At 37.9% G+C, this 20,089-nt stretch overlaps 1 protein-coding gene across 2 annotated transcripts in view; it reads right to left on the reverse strand.

Annotated features, from left to right (window-relative positions):
* Positions 1 to 1,109: 1,109 nt before the first annotated feature.
* klhl13 (kelch-like family member 13) overlaps positions 1,110 to 20,089 on the reverse strand; it is a 28,535-nt gene continuing 9,555 nt past the window's right edge. For both annotated transcript variants that reach the window (XM_020922856.2, XM_020922855.2), the window contains 6 exons: positions 16,094 to 16,235; positions 13,122 to 13,254; positions 11,872 to 12,068; positions 10,166 to 10,961; positions 7,633 to 7,746; positions 1,110 to 2,161 (listed from right to left, as the gene is read on the reverse strand). In XM_020922856.2, coding sequence (XP_020778515.1) covers positions 1,674 to 2,161; positions 7,633 to 7,746; positions 10,166 to 10,961; positions 11,872 to 12,068; positions 13,122 to 13,254; positions 16,094 to 16,235 — 1,870 coding nt within the window. In that variant the 3' untranslated portion in view covers positions 1,110 to 1,673. The remainder of the gene's footprint in view (positions 2,162 to 7,632; positions 7,747 to 10,165; positions 10,962 to 11,871; positions 12,069 to 13,121; positions 13,255 to 16,093; positions 16,236 to 20,089) is intronic.

Raw genomic sequence — 20,089 nt, forward strand, 5'->3', positions numbered from 1 at the left:
CACATTAAAGGCAACACAAACCAGACAAAACTCACAAATGTTCAAAAATAAAATCAAAGCATTAATACAACTGACAGACAGGTATTAAAAGTTCACAGGACCACATTCAAATATGGATTTAGTTGCCCCACTGCAGGGTACTATTAATCCATATAATGAGAATACAATGAGGATTTAATACACAGGACCAGCTCACCTGATGATTACACAAACCTTTTTCTGTTCCCACTGACAACACAAAGCAGACATTGTGGGCACCATATGCTCCATCAGACCACAAACCAGCCCAGAGCAGGTGGACAGGCGCAGGGTGACAGGAGCAGCTGTCGTGAGGCCAGGGAAGGACTGTGGAGGGAAGAGAACCGGGATCCAGTTAGCTTTAGACAGTATTTATATGATTTAAGAGATTACAAAAAAAATACAGAATATTAACAAAGCAAAAAAATGATTTTGTTATCTTTTGCTGGAGTATGTATTATATGTGCAGGCTTAGTTGTGGTCATATCAATTCAGTCACCATTTTGAACATAGAATTAATCGATTTAATACTGATGGCCTTGGAAATGTAACCGAACATCTTGGTAAGTTAACAAATTTAAAACGATAAAAACCCAAATCTTGTTTTTCCTCATACTCTGCAGCCCTATGTGTGTTTAAATCATACTAAATTTAACTAACTTCTCCCTCTTGGTTCAGTGATTTAACTAAAGTTACAAAACAAGGCCAGAGCAGGCCAACACTCCTCTAGGGCACATTGTATAGATTAATGGTTGCACTGGCTCAAAGCATTTCACTCTAATTGACAACAATGACTGCAGTGTTGTTTACCTCAGCCCAACACTGAGTCCACCGTGATCAAACTGATGTGTACATTTTACAGGTTGTTTCTTGTCCAGAGGCACTTTAAGACAAGGAACACAAATCTTGTTTTTAATGCTTGGGCAGGGATTAAGAATACGGCTCACACCAGTCACAAACATAAAACTACTTACCGACTAATTCTGTATGGCCTTTGGAGGAAGCATTTGGAAAACAACTTTATGATCTTCTCATGGGATTTAAGAATTGACCTAAATCGCTGAAATCATGAATGAAAACTACATTATAAGTTACTTTCAAAATCGTCTTTATTAAATTTAGAAAACACCATCATGTTAACAGTTTCATAGCAACAGCGGGAAATAAAATGAAACTGTCCAAGAGAAGTGGGGCCTGTGCCAAGCCCTGAGTTAAAAACCAGTTTGTGTTGTGATGCCAACTCATCCCTATATGCTGTAGCTCTCTGAATTCACCTGCTCGACTCTGGCATAGCTCTACAGACAGAGAGACAGTGACAGTGCAGGAGTCAACATCACAGCTCTAAAAGAAATAAGAAAACTTAGTAGACATCAGGTAGAAAAGTTGATTTGCAAAGTCACTTTTCAAGTCAAGGTGTTTCCTGCCAAAGAATACAGAGTATACCGAATATGCAACATTAACACGTAATTAGGTTGCCAAACTGTATCGGTATGAACTTGAGGGGTCGGGGGAGAAGTTTCTGCACAACTTTGAGGAGAAGGGCTAGGGAAACATAGCAGTACAGATGTAGTCCAAGAGGAAGTGCAAACAAAGTCTATAGGGGTTTGTCTGAGGGCTGGGTGGGTGTAGCTTTATGGCCGCCCAGCCATTACGTGTCAAGGCGCCGACAGTGGTGACTCTCTGGATGGGGAACCCGACAGGTCGTCAGGGGGGAACACTGTGAGCGTGCAGGCCCGGATACCCCCCAGGGACTCTGGTAAGTCAAAGACTTTGTGCCACTCGTCTTTTTCTGGGTCGTACTTCTGCACTATTTCTACCATACAGCGATTGTTCCACGAGTACCCGCCCACCACGTAAATCTTATTCTCAAACACAGCCACGCCCACATCGCTCTGGCCACGCAGCATGGCAGCAATAGGCGTCCATAAGTCCAGAGCTGGGGAGTAGTACTCGCAGCTGAGCACGTCATCATAGTCACTGGTGCCCCTGAAGTGGTTTCCTCCAATCACATAGAGACGGTCGCCCACCGTGCACATGCAGTGCAAGCCGCGCACCGTCGTCATGGGCGCCTTCTGAGTCCATTTGTCTGCGTCCGGGTCGAAGCACATCAGCTCCTTCTGGAAAGTGTCGTGAGTGATTCCCCCTGCAACAGGAAAATAAGAGAAATTACACTCCTTATCCTTAAGATACAGATTAAGGCCACTTTTTTTACTATATAAAAACAGACGTACTATTTGTTTGAGTGTTTTGAGTATGCCCCAATGTTAAGAGCATTCACTCCTTGAGTTCAGGCTTGGAAACTAAATCAAAAGGATCACTATAAATTTCATGTTATCCAGACCACAGACGGTGCTTTTGGAGTATTATGATAATATTACACATAAATATTTATCATATTTTGGCATCAGTTCTCTTTTCAAAGGGCTAACCACACTGTTGTAGAGAATTGCGTTACAAACTGAAGCATCATTTTTCCTTCAGTCTCTTTGTGCAGGGTGAGATAATGCCGATGATGAGCAGTTACTAAAAAGAGGCACACATTACAGAGTGTCTATGAGCACAGGAAGATTTTTAGACAACACAAAAACGCTATGCCAAAGTGAGGAGGGAAACGAGAAAAATACAGGACATGTCTACAGGGAAGGCTTAAAATAAAGAGGAACGCAATCCCAGCATGCACTGGGGTTGGATTCAGCCCCCCCTCTCTCCCCTCCCCTCCAGGCAGAGAGCAACTAGGAGCAATGAAGAGTGGCAGGATCACTCTTTTTGCGTCAGTGATGGGGTGCTGTCATTATTGTCCAAATACCGACTCAGATCTCGGAAGCTGGGTGTCTCAGACCAATCAAATTCAACGACAGCGCCACAATCTGTGTGCCTTATCCGAGAACTCCTCAGGACAAGCGTGCCATTAAACTGTGACGAGAAAAGCGGAGCTGACATCCACACTCTCTAATTCCTCTCAAGAGGCCCATGCTGTTATTCAAGTCTGGACTCTGATACAGCCATGTCTGACCACTATCCTGCAATCCCACTAATATGTGTCAAGAAGTCAGACAGTGAACGCGACAACAATTAGTCAAACTGAAGCTTGTGTCAGACTAACAGTGGGTTTAACAAATTAGTTTAGATTCAACATAGTTTGCAGAATATAACAATCAACAGCAGCCACAATTTAAATTTCTCTCATGTTTCCAAAGATGGAAAAAAGGTCATAGTCAAGCTATGGCCAAGAAAAACATATGAAATTTGTGTTTATCTTTAAGTTAAACACAAATTAAGTTTAATTTAAGTTTATCTTTAAGCCAATTGTAGCAAGTAAATTGCCATTAATTTTATCCATAGAGTTTTCTAAATAGTGTTTCAAGATTTGCTAACGGCTAACTATGTGGTAACTATGGCTAAGACCTACAATTCTGAAAACAATTATAAGAAAGTATAAAAATATAAATAAAAATTTGTCATATTTTTTTATTTAAATACATTTTTGGGTTTAAGCAGAATGTACCTCTTATTAACAGCGACCAGTTTGGCCACTTGCCTAAGTGCTGGGACCCAGAGGGGGTGACAAAGGAGGGACACAGGTGAGGCAGAGAGAGCAGCTCAGCAATTTTCAGAAATACTCTTTAAAGATTAAGTGTCCAAAGCAGAGCCTTATAATGATCTGACTTTAAACCTGAACAAACCACTGCTCTTTATAGTATAGACTGCAGTCCCTTAAGGTGGCTTCAGAAAACGGCAACACTCAAGGATCAATTGATCCATTTTTACACTCAGGAAGGTAGCAATTATCTTTTTTAAAATTTCAGTATTAAAAACTGGAAATATCTTAATGGAACTAGGTGAATACTTTTGATATAAAGGCAACAAAAACTTAGTTCAATTTGATTAAATAAATCAGTATTTCTCAGGGTGGTCTGTGAAGTGCTTTACAGTTTTAGAATGTGTATGACTGAGTCAACATTGGGTAGGTTATAAGCACTGTGGCAAAGGTACAGTCCTATTACAAACAGGTTTGAATCTGGTGCTATAGGAAAAACTTTTTTTTTTTAGTCGTTACTTGGTGTAAAAAGTCACTGAAATAAAAGAAACAAAAATTAAGTGTCTATTGAGATTGAACCTTTATGACGGTTAATTTGCTTTATAATAATGTCAACGTTTTATGTATACTTTGCACCTCACTGTTTGAAAGACTTATACACTTTATTTTATTTTAAATAGCAGTATCAAATAAGGCCGATGGAGTCTAAAGATTTGAGTCTCATTAGACAAATGTTTTTAATTGTGCGCCTGCAGCTTGTGTGTGCAGATGTTAATCTGTGGTCCAGTCAGGACTGTGTCGAACTGAGTGTTTGTGTGGTTGTCACGGTGATGAGACTGACAGGATTCTTTTGGACAGTTCAGCAGCGTCGCCCGCCCACCATGAGCAGATCTACTGTGACAGACGCACACAGAGCACTTCTGCTCGGGTCACCTTGTACAGAACCCCAGCACTTGGGGCCCAATGCTCAGGTTAATATGAAAAATGATGTGGATGATAGACAGAAAAGGTTTTGATATAAGCACATTTTTGAAGATCATTTTTATTGCTCTAAAACAGGGGTGTCCAAACTTTTTTCATCAAGGGCCACATATGTAAACACAAATGAAGCAGAGGGCCGATCGAGGGCCGTAGACTGGTGCTCAATACAGTAAATAATTGAAATATGTGCATATTTAATTCATTAAAATGAGTATAGACTGATGGCGCATTTTAAGATCCTTAAAATCACACACTAAGGTAGATTTTTTTGAAAACTTGCAGTAAAAAGTTAATTTTTAACTGATGCAAGGTAATTTGGGCCAATTCACCTGGAAGCCTGAGGGCCAAGAAAAAATTGTCTGGGGGCCACATTTGGCCCACAGGCCATAGGTTGGACATGCCTGCTCTAAAAAAAATTCAGCATTCCACAAAACAGTATCTGTCCAGGAGCGGTTTAAGGTAGAAATCTCACATTCCACAAACTAATTACTACACTTTTGAGTTGTCTTTTGTCTTTTATTAGTGAATACTCAGATTAAGTATGGCCTGTGGAAGCAATACTCCATTGTGTGTATGTTTATGTTAATGCTGTCCCACTATTTTTACCATCTATATTATTGTTGTCTGTAGTGGCTAAGACTTAGGTCTGGTCTGTGGCTGCCTAGACACACAGCTCATGACATTATGTCAATGCTTGTAGTAGCTACACTGTGGTCACTTTTAAAGCATGTCAGTGGCTCAAGAGAAAAGAGTGAAACATGAGGCTAACAACAAAAGAGTGAAAGGAGTCCATTAGAAAGAGCAGAAAAGACCAGAATCAGTGAGGCAGCGCAGAGAGCCTTGGAGCAAGAGCCACTGAAACAGCTGGCACGCAGCAGATTAGCTCAGACGCAACTCCTTCCTTATTCACCATTTGAGTTTATTTCTTTTTAAAGATTTAAAAATGAGACTTTCATCTTGTGCCACATGGGTTTGTAGGTTGGTGGATTGTGCGGTCTCACGTAAACATAAAGTCCCAGTTTATTCTCATGCCAAAAACAATATTTAGTTCACCAAAAGAGGTGAATGTCTGTGCTTCCACAAACAAGCTGTGGCGCATGCAAATGTATGGGTAATTAACTTCTAAAGTAGTTACTTACAACAATATGAAATATGATAAAGGCATAAGCTTTAGTTAAACACTCAGTAGTGTTTTAGCAACACAAAAATCAAAGGCCCAGTCAGTGGCCACCATGTAGCCATAAAAGTCCAATTTGAGAGCAATTTTCCCTCATAAAAGAACAGGAAACACGAGTGACACTAACATCTCAACAGACAAAGGTTTCATGAGTAATGAGCCTGATGGATTATGGAATGACTGTAGGCTCTGTGTGCACAGCAGGGGGCAGTTTGAAAGGACAAGATCTGAGAAAAAAAGATTAAAGCCACCTGGAAAGAGAAATGAAATTTGAAGATTTTAATGGAACAAAACAATGATTTGAATCTAAATGAAGACATTAACATACCAGGTAGAATTATGACATTTCACCAGTTATGAAATGAAATTGTTACATCAGTTCAGTATAATAGATATAAAAGATACCCTGCACTTTGTAAATCAAATACATATTAATAAATCAAATAGATGTATTCATGAATAAAAGTGTGCATGTTAAACTGGATTATATGCATCTGTGAATGTTTCAGCTGAGTCATACTGGTGAACACACAGACTGAAATTATTTTTTTGTAATTACCAAATATCAGTGCTACTCAAACATGCAGCATATCAATAATGTGGCTGGTTGTAACAATAGTACACAGGGCCAAGGCAGATTAACACAAGCCTTTTGTGCTCACCTCCTACACAGCCTCTAGTCTCCTTCCCTCCTTCTCGTCTCCTAGCTCCTATCTTTCCCCTCCCTTCTCTATGGAGCATTGCACTGGATTAGTCACACTCTGAAACTAGGGCTCATCTCCATAACGCTGGATTTTGGTTCAATCCTAAAAGTGAACAAGGACCAAGGAGGCACCTACAAAGCTGGAACAGTTTTATTGTCTAGTCACGGCCCCACCGCTCTGAGTGGCTGCTTTACCTGGGTTCACCTGTGTTTAGCCAATACGCTGGGTATGTCTGTAATGTCTGTAATCTAAAGGGATATGAATCAACACTCTGGGTGGTTAACAGGTCATAATATTATATGAATTCTTCAAAAATCATAGCAGTATCATTCATTTATCAAAAATTACAGATTACAATGTAGAGTGTCAAAATCTGACATATGAATATTGTGTAGCAATTATATATACTAAAAACAATGTTGGCATAAGGGGACACACAACACAGAGTGATTTTAAATTGTAATTTTGAGACTATCAATTTCAGGATCTAAAATTGAAATTATTCTAAAATAGGCACATGTAGGTTTTCTGTAACAGAAACATCTCCCCGTTTTAAAACATGACCCAAACACTGTCTGAACCTAGTGAGTCATGGCGATAATACTTTAGCAGAGTTTGAGTATGAGGTGTGCACTAACATATATATATATATATATATATATATATATATATATATATATATATATATATATATATATATATAATATATAATACACACACACACACACACACACACACACACACACACACACACATATATATATACATACATACATATATATATACATATATATATATATACACACACACATATATATATATATACATATATATATATATATATATATATGTATATGTATATACACACACACACACACACACACACACATACATATATTTATATTTTTATATTTATATTTCTGCTCCTGTTGTCAAAACCCATTTTTATTCGAACACCGTATTTTATGCGTGCATTTTATTTTAGCATAATCTATATATTTATATATAATCTATATTTTAGCATAATCTGTGTATTAATATGTATTTTTTATTTAATTATTATGTATTGTTTTATTTTGCACAATATACCCAAAGTATTCATAGCTTGTGAATTTTGTTCAGTGACAGTAAAACTGATAAAACAACTGATAAAACTTGTTTCTGATTTAAGCTAAATTTGATTTAGGAAATAGGAAGCTACTGACTGCACATACCTGAAATGTACATGTAGCCACCATACACTGTCCCAGCGTGTCCATAGTGTGGCTCATTCATTTTGGCAACATATGTCCATTCGTTTGTCCTGGGGTTGTAGCACTCCACAGTAGCTTAAAGAAAGAGAAGAGGACAGCATTATCAGAAAGTAGGTCGAGACACAGCTAAGGAGGACAAACAGCGGCAAATAAGGACTTGGAGGGTCTCAGCGTGGGAGCTAACACACACTCTAAAACTACCCCACCAGGCGCACAGAGCTGAGCAGCACAGGAAATAAGGAGATGGGGATAGAGATGGGGGTACCCTTTATCTTTGAGCCCCGGTGAATCCCTTCACCTAATCCAGGAAACACAGGCGCCAGGATACACAGGAGTGATGTTCACTGGGAATAATTGGTGGATACATGACCCCTCGACAAGCACAGAGCACCTCCAAGTTCTTCAGGTTTGTGTGTTCAGACAAGGAAAGACTTTTGAAATTACTATGAGCTTGCTGCTTTTAGGGATAGTTAAAGCAAGTTATTAAAAATGTGTTGTATTTGTTACGCTAAATTAAATTTCTAAATTGATATCCATATTTTTACAATAAAAAAATTTTAAACATGCAACTTTTGTTATTTTTCTGTACTATAATAATATTTGAGCTGTAGAGGTTTGAATAAATACCCTTTAAGACTCAAAAGTGTTTCAATCTGCATTTTTTTAATTGAAGTTCATGGTTTTTAGTTATATTGTACAAGTACAATATTTCTTTTTACTGGTATAAATCCATTTTATAGTTGATCATCTATATTAAGTTCTGCAATGTATGGCATTTCAGACTTTGTGATAGAGACAAGCTAGACATAATACAACATTTTGGTATTTAAAAGTAGGATGTCCCATTCAGGGCTGTAAGCAGGTCCTGGGACAGCTGGGTAAATTGCACCGGGGAAAAGAGCTGCTCTTTGCTTGCTCAACAACTCTCATCAAAGTCACCTTGAGGAGGCACATAATCTAGCAGATGCTGAACGGCTTGTATTACAGATAAGACAGTGAATTATATGCTGAGGGAGTAATAATATGGGCAAATGCAGGCACACCCTAGTTCAAGTATATCTAGTTAAATAGCTGGTTAAATAAAACCTAAAATAAAAGAAAGCAGATCTTGTGGTGACTATGTAATAAAATCTTTAAATACACCTTTAATGATTCAAAGTCTGTGCATTTTTTATAATCTTGGCTATGAGACTAAACAATAAAACCCCACCCATTATACACCCTGCCCAGAATAAACAAACACAATACAGGGGCAGGGCACTTGCAAAAAAAAGAAACAACTTCAAGGCAAAACCACACACAGCAGCATAGGCAGTAAAGCTAAAAACAGACAGTTGTGTAGACAGCCAATGAATGGGACTCATGTATTTTGGTCTAATTATAACCCAGAGGACCAGACTGTGTCCATGGCTCTTACTCACTGGTTTAAATACTAGGTGGCACCACACTGTGGGTCACTACTACAGAGCCCACACCAGCTACACAGCAGCACCAAACAAATACCTTCTAAATATATTCAACAGCAGTAAAGTGAAAAGCTTCACTTCAGTGTTAAGTTTGAATGGAATAAAATGGCCAGTCATCATCACTATTGTGGTACAATTCAAAAGGACAAACTTAGCTACAGTCTGGCTCCATAATTTTTTTAATTTGTGAGAATACGTAAAAATACATGTCTTATAGTAAATTTAATATATTTAATGAATTTCAATAGATGCTTTTGAAAATGTTGCAATGGCCCTCATGGCTGTCTTTTTCAGTATTCTTTGGGAGGGATATTTTCTAACAAATTAATTCAATTAATTATGTAGTTTCCATAGACCGTATATATGAGTGGACATAGCTAAAGCGTTAGCCTCCGTGTGCCAAATAGGAAGTTCACCAGGAGGTTCTTCTGGCTCCAATTGACTTACATTAGGATCTTGTCGCCCCTCTCTCTAACTGCTGCAGTGAGCCTCGTCATTTTGGTCTTAAAACGTTTGTATTAACCTGCTCTACATGATCCCGATTTTTTTTTTTTTCACTATTTTGTCCGTCAAAAAATCCTATTCATAACAGAGCCTTTCTACAGATTTGCGAGCCTTGTTTGAGCGGCGCCGAACGCTATGGGTGACGTCACAATCACTTAGTCCACTTCTTTTATACAGTCTATGGTAGTTTCTTATATCAGTAGAAACGTAAAAGAAAACATTTGAATTAATAAATTGAAAATATAAAAGAAAGATAAAGATAGAAAAAAACCCAAAAAACTCATGGTCAAAAATGACAATGAACAAAGAGGAAACTTTAGGGATTGATACATGTTGGGACCACATAAGATAATATTGTATTAAATATACTTTAGTTTTTGTGTCATTTGACTTCCCATTACCACAGCTGTATAATTATTTCCCTGCCATTTCTTGACATTTAAACAAGTATTAACGTCTCATACAATATTAATAGAAGGCTTTGAGGGATGAGTCAAAAACAAATGAGCTGGGTGTTGCCTTACCAAGCTCTCCTGCGGCGTTCCTCCCCCCCACGGCGTAGAGGTGTCCCTTCAGTGCACTGAGGTGGAAGAAGGTGCGCTTCTCGTTAAGGCATGCCACCTGCATCCACTTGTTGTAACGCGGATCGTAGCGGAACACCGTGTCCACCGCCGTCTTGCCTTTGGTGTCATAGTTACTTTGGCCGCCCACTACGTACAAGAAGTTCCCAATCACCGCAATGCCATGCTGGTACCGTGGCGCGTCCATGGGTGCAAGGGCTTTCCACTCGTGAGCCTTTTCGTCAAATAATCGCAGCTCTTTGCTCACGACCAACTGTTGACGCAAGACCCCGCCCAAAGTTACCAGGTGGGCGCTGTCTGATCGGATGGCTGTCCTTTCTGACTGCATGACTGGCTGCATGTAGGGCATCATTTGGTAGTTGCTAGCTTCCAGCAGGAGGTTGACACAAGTGTTATCTGTGCGCATAAAGTCTACAGTCTGAACATGGTTGATGAGCTCTTGTGGGTTCATGAGGGGGAATCGGATGTTCTTCATGAGTTTGGAGGCGCAGTCCATTCTGCCATCCTCAAAGCGCAACCAGCGGCACGCAGCTTTGAACAGGTCCAATTCGCTGCAGTGTTTTAAGCTGTTGCTCGACAATACAAAAGCCAAGCGTTCAAAAGGTAACTTCACAAACTCTCCCGTGCCAAGCAACGAAGGGAAGTTTTTCAAAATGAAGTTGTTGACGTATTTGTCCACTTCGGTGAGGTTGTAAGTGTTGGCGATGCGTCCGACCTCCACACAGTTGTCAAGAGAGACCTGTAAAATAAAGGTATCGTGTCAAAAATGTCTAATTCTGAACTTAATATTTTCAAATGAGATGCAGGCACAGAGGAACAAGAGCATACATTAAACACATTTTAAAAGGAGTGATAATTCTCAAGCTAAGAACCAATTTCCATAAATGTTTTCACATCACACATGAAATACCAGTATTAAGAAAGAACATTTTGAACAATTTTGGTTTGATTTTGTTTTTTTGCATAAACCAATGTTGAACATTTAGCAGTTACTTCCTTCCACATTCTTTCTCCATTTTAATTACAGTTTAATATTGAAGCTGGAAAAATTTAATAGAAATATATGGCCTGTAATATTTGGGCAGACAAGACATGAAATTCCAAATGAACACTTTAAAGCCCAAATAAACACGTCTTAGTTGTGTTCCAAAAAAATTGATTTGAAAGGTATATATATTTTTGTTTATTTTCAAGTAATTTTATATTAGAATATTGGGACTACAGTATAAATATTGTCAACTTACCTTTAGTAAGTAAGAAACACAAAGAAAACTGTACATGTAGGACAATTCATTGACTGGTAAAAACACACTAATACAGCACAACAAATGATAAAACAAAAAAGACAATTGATGTCAAGAATCAAGATTAATTGGTTAATCAATAATTATGATAATCTAGGCTACATTATAAAAGGTAAGAACTTTTAAAAGTTAATTATTTCAGGTCTATATATACAAAAAATATCACATCTTGTTTTATACAATGATAGTGAATTGAGTATTTCACCGTTTGTTCATAGTGTCAGTTATGGTGAGTAGTTGTTAAACTGTGATCTCTTTTCTCACAGAAATCGTTACACTAAGAATGTAATATCAGGGCATCCTAACATAAATTTGCTTTGTTTTTCTTTCATGTGATGTCCTTACCCCGGATATAAGAAAAACCTTGCAGAAATCCAGCACGGGGAGGATTTGGAGAAAGCTAGCCGCCTCCAGCGTGTCCTGCAGATTTTCCATGTTCAGCGACAACTTTGCCGTGTAGATAAAGTCAATGATCTTCTTCAGTCCTATTCGGTTCACCCCGTGGAGCTTGATGCACATTAAATCCTGTTCTTTCATCCCACCTGTGAGAACAAAGAGTTGAGAATAAGATCATTTTTAAAAGTAGTAGTGGAATCGTCCATAATCGTAGTGGTTTGCTCGCAGCCACTTCCATCTGATTTCAAACGGCACAGAGTAAAACAAGTTACATAACTGAACAAACTCAATTAGGCTCACACCGAAAACACACACATTTGTTTTATAAGTACAAGTGTTGTAGTTGTGCAGGGCTTAATGAAAACACCAACAATGTTTGACTATCCGTGTAAGACAATCTATGTTCTAAACTAAACACTATAGTTCGGGTAAGTTTAAAGGTGCACTACATAACTTTTATGGTGGAGGATCTGCCACCAACAGAGCAAAGCACATAATTGCTTTGCTTGGAATGTTCCACAGAACAGCATTAAACTTATCCGTTCATTTTAACTGTAAGCAGCATCGCCTCTCCACAGATTTAAACAGCATGGAAATAGATCAATTTAATGTTATACTACACTTTACATATTTTATATTTGAGCATGATTCTCTAAATTCAAGGTAAAACAATAAAACATTAAATCATTTCTGCATCTGATTTCTAAAATGAGTCTATCTAAAGGTAGAGCCAATCAAAGGTAGTTAACAAGGCTCTCCTAGACACACAGCATGTAAAAAAAAATCTAAACTCAGGAATATAAAATACATTATTGCTCTCTGACTGAAAAACAGCACAGCATTTTTTGTTCTTAATTTGATAAAATATCTCAATTGTATTGAAATGTCTGCAAAGTTTTGAGAGTGTCAGTAGGTTTATCAGGTAGCAACTGGCAACCTATATGAATTATAGATACACACAACACAGCAGTGGAGGCCATTGGGCTAAAAGTCACTGTGGGTGGTTCTCATGAGGCAAACAACAGTGACAGAACTAGGACTGTGTTAAAGCACTGCAACATTCATGAACACATATATAATGCTTGCTTTAGAATACAATTCATGTTATGTGCAACTAAATTAAGGTTAAAACATGCAAAAGCCTTTATGTACCCTTATATGTTGTATAATGAGTGAGCATTGATCTAATTAGCACTGACCTGTAAACATGGCTTTGAAATAGTCGGAGGAGGAGGCCATCATGGCGCGGTGCACAGGGAACGCTTCATCTCCGTCTCCTGCCACCAAAGTCACGTCACAGAGTAGGCCCTCTATCCTCAGCTGGTCGAATCCCTGAGGAGCAAAAGCACAGGGGGGCAAAAGAACAGGGAGGCAAATGTGTTAGCACTGTGTCAGCTTTTCAGACTTTTTTTTCCCGTTTTTTGGCCTCTCTTTCATCTGGTTTAGTAAAGAAAACATTTTCAAAAAAGGTAACACATGCACTGAGCGATATACGGATATATAATAATAGTTAAAATCCATTGTATCACAACCTATTCTACTAACATAATGGAATAAATTTTTTGACTAAGAACTGTGCTAAATCAATAAGCAATTAATTTCACACCCAGAACCATAATTAGCATCAGGTCCAAAAGAGAACAAAAAGTAAAGAGAAGTCATGCAAAAGGTATTATCCAAGGTAAAGCTATACCATCAAGTTAATAGCTTAAGTATCCACAAAGGAATAGTTTATAATTAAAATAAAGAACGCAGTCCTTTTACTTTGATCAATAAAGTTTATGCTGGTGAGAAGGATCCAGCTGTTTGCCTGTGATGGATCCAGCCCCAGCGACTCTTTGGAGAGTCATCTTCAGCACATTTGTTCACAGTTTAAGTGTGGCTTGTGCCAAAGGCAGTCTACACTATGATAAGTGCTATGAGACTTTTGTTTTCCCTCTAGCATCCTCACCTACATCCTGTCCTTTTAACACATCAGGTTGGGATTGTATTTTACAGCTAAAATCTACCCTATTATTTGTAATGCCAGTTATACCACAATGATTTATTATTTGAGTGGTAGAGCAACTAAATATTATTATACCTTTAAGATTTAAAAGTTGCACTATGTTACTTTTCCGCTCGTCTCCACTGATATGTAATTGTTTTGCCTATAAATGTTCTGCACACAGTATGGCATTAAACTTCTATCTGCATGGAGACAAGAAGGTGACGCCCTGTCATGGTTAAAATGCATGTTTTTCAGTATTTTTTGTCCAAGCGGACAGAAGCAGGACATACCTCAGTCTGTAATGTAAATAAAAAGTTACCCATGATTATTATAAGACTATGATCAATATGACGTCCATACACTAGTGTACAAACCTCCAATGTAATTACAGCACATTGTGTAAATATTGCTTTAAATGATAAGACAGTATTTGTTAATTAGCCCTGTGTGATTAGGTACACAAGCTAACTGTGTCTGCGGGGCAAGGGTTCAGCCGCCCTAGAAAATCATTATCATTCATTACCTCGCAGTGACTCCAAATGATTAATGAAGAGAAAATGGGGCCAGCGCCCATTTATTTCCACAGAGAGAGTGACACAAGCAGACACTGCAGCAGCCACGCAGTACAACGGCACAACCAGCTGATGTAAACTTTATGCAAATGAGTAGCAAACCAGGCCTGGTGTGGATAACAGATCGATTTGGGTTTCAATATCACGCACTATAAAAATCAGCTGTTGTGTTATATATATTCTGCTTATGCATACACTCACTCAAACATTAGCATTTTTATAAGCCATTTGTGATACTTATTTGTAGCTTTTATGAAAGAAAGGGCATTTCTTGTAGAAGGTGAATAATTTTAGTATAAACACATTTTTCTAAAAGTAGTTCATCAAATAAACCTTAAAAGATAATAGAGTGGTTTGAACTTAAGTCAGCAAGATATAATTTTCATGTTATGGATCAAATCCCAAAAGAATACAGCAAAGAGTAAGTAAGATGTTTGATAATATATTCAGTCTATAATGTATGCTGCCACAGGGCTTTGACATTATTTTAACTCGGAGGTAAAAGTGAAAAAGAGCTAGTTTCCTGATACGTGTTAAGCATAGATTAAGTTGGTGGAACTTTGAATCATTAAAAAAAAAATGAAGCAAGGAGACGAGAATCTTAATGACAGTCTCCTAAGTCCCCAGGTACCAAATGTGGACAGATCCATAAAACAAGACATTAATGTACTCAGAAAGGATATTAAATTATTGCTTTTATGCAGCAGTTTTAGGATTTACCAGATCAGAAAATCTAGCAAACAAAAGGAAGACACTGGGTGATGATGATATGTTTTTGCTAAACTCAATCAGTCATGCCAAACTGTGCCTGTAAATGTCATGGTTGCAGTTCATGTATCGAACAAATGTGAAAAGACTTAAAAATGTATCACAAAATGGTAGACATAAACAATATCCTTTTATTTATCTGATCTTTCTATAGATATTTGACAGTTCTTTTGTTATAGATGATATACTAGGTGATTATTAAGACAATATATCACACACATCGAGTAAGACCTTAAAGAAGACATTGTGATTGTGTCTGCTATATGATAATCTATGGACACCCGTGGATCATTATGTTATAATTTGCACATTTTAAAAATCGTCGTATTCATCTAAAATGTCTTAATAAGAAGAAACAAGTCCACTGACTGCCAGGTTCGAAAACTGCAGTGCCCAATGGGAGCTGACGTGGTCATAAACATAATCACAACAAAGACGAATACAGATGTCAGCACCTTTGATAAACAGCTGCACATCACGCTAGCGAGTAGTTTTCATTTGTACCAAAATTACTATAAGACACTGCCAAATCCTACTTGTACCAGTGATAAAGAAAATGAAACTGGACAACAAAGCAAGCACAGAGCAGTGGGTGTATGACGATGGTGGTGAAAATGTAGGTTGATCAGCATTTGGCATCTGGAAAATAATCATTAAAAGATGGTGCAAACATGCATGAATGACTCCAAATACAACTTCAGGTAAATGAGAAGAGGAACCAACTTAGTTAAAAGCTCTCAAAAGTCAAAGTTGGTTTTATAGCTACATTTGTTACTGGTTTAATTCTAGCTCCTTTTGAAATTTACTTAAAAATATCTCTAATAATGATCTGAACACTGACCTGAAGAACCACAGAGCTGTGCGTGTTGCTCGTGAAGAAGCGTGTGTTGCCGGTTTTGGATGCCTGCAAATGAGCAGAGATGCCCATATCGCCATAGCCCAGAGCCACTTTCATGTGTGCGTCGTCGTCCTCCACAAGGGATCTACAAAGAGAAAATAAAGAAGTTTTATTCAAGGAAAAGTCTTCAAAAACATGTGCATTGGTCTAATTTTAGCCACCAGAAGTAGGACAAGGAAGTTTTCAAAGTGACACTGCTTAAAGGACATATGGGGCAGTGGTAGCCTAATTGTTGCAAAAATTGTCATCTAAAGGTTGCAAGACTCAGGAGTTTTGTTATCATACTTAGTGTAACATTTTCCATAGTGCCTTGAGCAAATATCTTTTTGAAGGCTTCTTGTCCAGATGCTTTGCATAGACATTACAATAGGTAGTAAGAATAGTACAGGCAGTGCTTCAAGATACAACATTACTGCTGCACTAAGAGAAAACAAACTACACAGTCACCTTGCACAACTATTAAAAAAGTAAAACAAAAAAAAAGCCTCCTATGATTCAAGGCACACTGCTATGTTAATCCTGTGCTTCAAGACAATACAAACAAAATATGTTGAGGATTAAGTTGAATTTGGATCTTGTGCATGTGATGTAATGTGGTGTAATCTGCTCGCTGCTGTGGAGGGAGTGTGGAGAGACGAGAAAGGGAATCAAGCCTCCAGGGGGCGTCCTCTTGGGATGTGAGAACATTTAGTGCCCACTAAAACTACATCAGGCTGAAGCTCATTCTGCTCGAAATGATAAGTTTGAAAGTAAAGGCAGCCAAGCAGTTGTAATTTGTTAAAACAGTCCCCAAACATCTCATAAGTAAACACAGCACGCTAATAAATAGAAGGCTATTCTGCTCCTCTGAGTCTCCTGTCAAATGTCCTGCATATTCAAGCAAAAACAACTGCTCACCTTGGACAGACCAGATCGAGAATACTCAACAAATAAAACAAGCAAGCTTACAATCTACACTCTATAGGGTCTAGATTATGGAAAACAAATGCTCTGTAATAACTGCGATACCATTTTAATCTCCTGACTGACAATATACAGTATTATTTTTGCAATACTTTGCCAATTCATACCACAGGACTGGAAACAGACCATGGGAATTTAGGGTAGTCAGCCAGAACACAGGCTGTGAAGAGGGCCTATATTGTAACTAGAGCTTTAATAATATATGGTATAGCTAGGCCAAATTAATAAAGATTCAATAACAGATAGAGATTCTGACTGTGGCTTTAGAGGTCTACAAAAATCTATATTATATCAAAGGTCTGTTTGAATCAATGTGGGTTTCAAAAATTTACAACTGTCAGCACAGCGCTGTGTGAAGATGACAGAGCAGTCAGCGGGCGTGGCATTTGAGTTACATGAAATTAATTTTCCATTTCCAATGAGGATGGGCCCTGTTTTGATAAAATATTCTTTTTACAAAAACAGTCTGGCTCAGCATTGCAGTAGATTTGTGCCTTTAAACGGTCTAAAGAGCTGGCAGCAGTCGTCAGATGTGGAGACTAATGGGTTTGGGGATGTTTTATGTAATGAAGCAAGTCTGAGAACACACACGATTTTTGATGTGGTAAGCAAAACTGTTTAGGTCATTTTCTATTCATTTTATTGCCCATATGAACTTTTCAAATATATTAAATCTGATGTGAAATGGCATGTGTAATCACTTTATTGACCTGGGATTAGATGTTAATGAGAGATTTTTAGAGAGGTACTGCATTATGGGGGGTACTTCTGCAAGACCTTCCCAATGCTACTCTGAAATGAAGAAAACGGTACTTTTACAACCAGCTCTTAGATGTCCTTAGTCCCTCCCTATTCTGAGATTTAGTGGTATAAAAATCAGCTTTTAACTTTCTCAGTGGAAAAAAATCAAAATATTCTAATTCTCAAATTATGCCAATTGGTGCAGAATTTCAGCAATGTGACTCCTCAATCTGATTTCCTGAACGTTAAATCAATATAGTAAATATGGTGACAGGCTTAACAACAAATACTGAGAAACAAGGAATTGACCAATGACATAGGACACCAACTTTGAGACAGACTTTGGAGCGGCGGGTATGGAGCTACACATGGATTGCCTGACCAGCCAGTCCCTCCTACATTCAGTTTGAATGAAGAGGGTCCTATAATCAGAACATACGGCATGGCAAATAACATTCATAACTGGAGATGGTCCAGTTACAGCCAGTACTTTTGAGCATGTGTCTCTCAAATGCAAAAGACTAAATATGCAGCTTATTTTGCCTGAGATAAATAAGAGTTTGATGCTTCAATTGTTGATTCTGCAGAAATCTGCGTTATTTTCCAGTCCTCTGTATAATTTTTATTTTAATTTTTTTACTCATAAGCCACCATGTTTGTTTTGATACTAACAGAAGTCGTGTTTTTCTAATTGGTAAATCCAGCTGTCAGTCACATATGTTTTTGTGAAGTTTTGTCAAAGTGTGTGGTTTTGGTTGGCCAGGCAAATACAGGGACACATGGCTATTGACCAGGAGACTCAGGACTAGTCCAGAGGATGGGTGAAGGACTATGATCACACATGTACGGGTACGTTTACCCCATCAGGTGGTAAGTCGGACAGGCAGCCAGCAGCGAGTGGGTTGTCCAAACCACAAAGGAGTATTGGTGGCTGCCATGATGAAAAAACAACAAAACAAAAAAGAAGAAGAAAAAAGTATCTGACTGAAGTGAGTCTGAAGAGGGTTAGCTTTAGAAAGTGCCAATGCTGTTTGAACACTGGCTATAATGCAACATTTATTTAGGACGCATAAGAGACTGCCACTGAGTTATGGCAGCAAGTTATGGCTTACTTGAATAATTACACCTTAATAAACATATCCATTATACATTTTACACTGTATTATATGAGAGTGTTTCATGATTGTTTAAACAATTGTGCATTGAGACAGTAGGAGACCGTTCATGTGCGTATACTAAAAGAAGGAAACTGTGACATTGTGTCAAAACAGATTGAAAATTTTATACATAGATTAGAACTGTTAATGTTTTAATCATATTTTACTTTTACTCATGAGAGAGCGTCTAATGTAAGAAGAAAAGATGGACAAAAAACTAATTGTTTATAAGTCAGATAAGATTCTCCTTTTAATTAAAATAGTCTGCTAATATTTAGTACTAATTTGACAACATATAATTAAGGCTTGGAATCCAAGCTTTGGATAAGTGTTTGCATCTTTTCATGACTTGTAAACTATTAAATCAATAGTATAAATAATGCCAGAATTGCAAGACTATCTGCATCTCAATACCCCAGGATTTGATGAGGACAAAAAAAAAAAAAATGTGTACGGAGATGAGGAAGAGTGGCTGAAAATAAGTGATGAAGTACAGCGGTGACAGTGGATGCAGTGTCTTGATGTCAGAGTACAGCTTAGAAACGTCGCTCCAGCGCTGACAGTTTGAGGGAGCTGAAGTCAACGCTGCTTCTTCGCTGACACGGGAAGGGTCTTAAAAGATTAAAAAGAGTAGAGCTGTGTGCCGTTTCCTCATGTTTAGCCGTGCATTGATTGAAAGTTCATAAATTGCATCCATTCTGGAGCTCAAGACGGCAAAGACTGCAGGTCATGCTTTGTGAAGTTAAACCATGCTGCATGACAGTTTCTGCATTCACTTAAATCAATTCAATGAGGGTTTGAAAATATATCTTCTTTGAAATTACTGATATTTCATTAAGTCTATGTGCAATGTCAAAAGGTTTTATGGCACACAGGTTAAAAAGTCCAATGATGACAGATTAGGACTGTTGCCATAGCGATTTACAATGTATTTTAGGAATGGTGAAAAGTCCTCAAAATGTTGCCTATACAGGAAGATGAAACCCATAAATACTCTGATTTAATCTGGAAATCCTAATGAAAATTAAACATGCTCTACACTCAGACTATTTCATTCATTACTGTGGAATTTAAGATT

The sequence above is a fragment of the Boleophthalmus pectinirostris genome, unplaced genomic scaffold (assembly GCF_026225935.1).
Source record: "Boleophthalmus pectinirostris isolate CB_2022bp ecotype Guang Dong unplaced genomic scaffold, ASM2622593v1 HiC_scaffold_12, whole genome shotgun sequence".
In the NCBI taxonomy this organism is placed as follows: domain Eukaryota; kingdom Metazoa; phylum Chordata; class Actinopteri; order Gobiiformes; family Gobiidae; genus Boleophthalmus; species Boleophthalmus pectinirostris.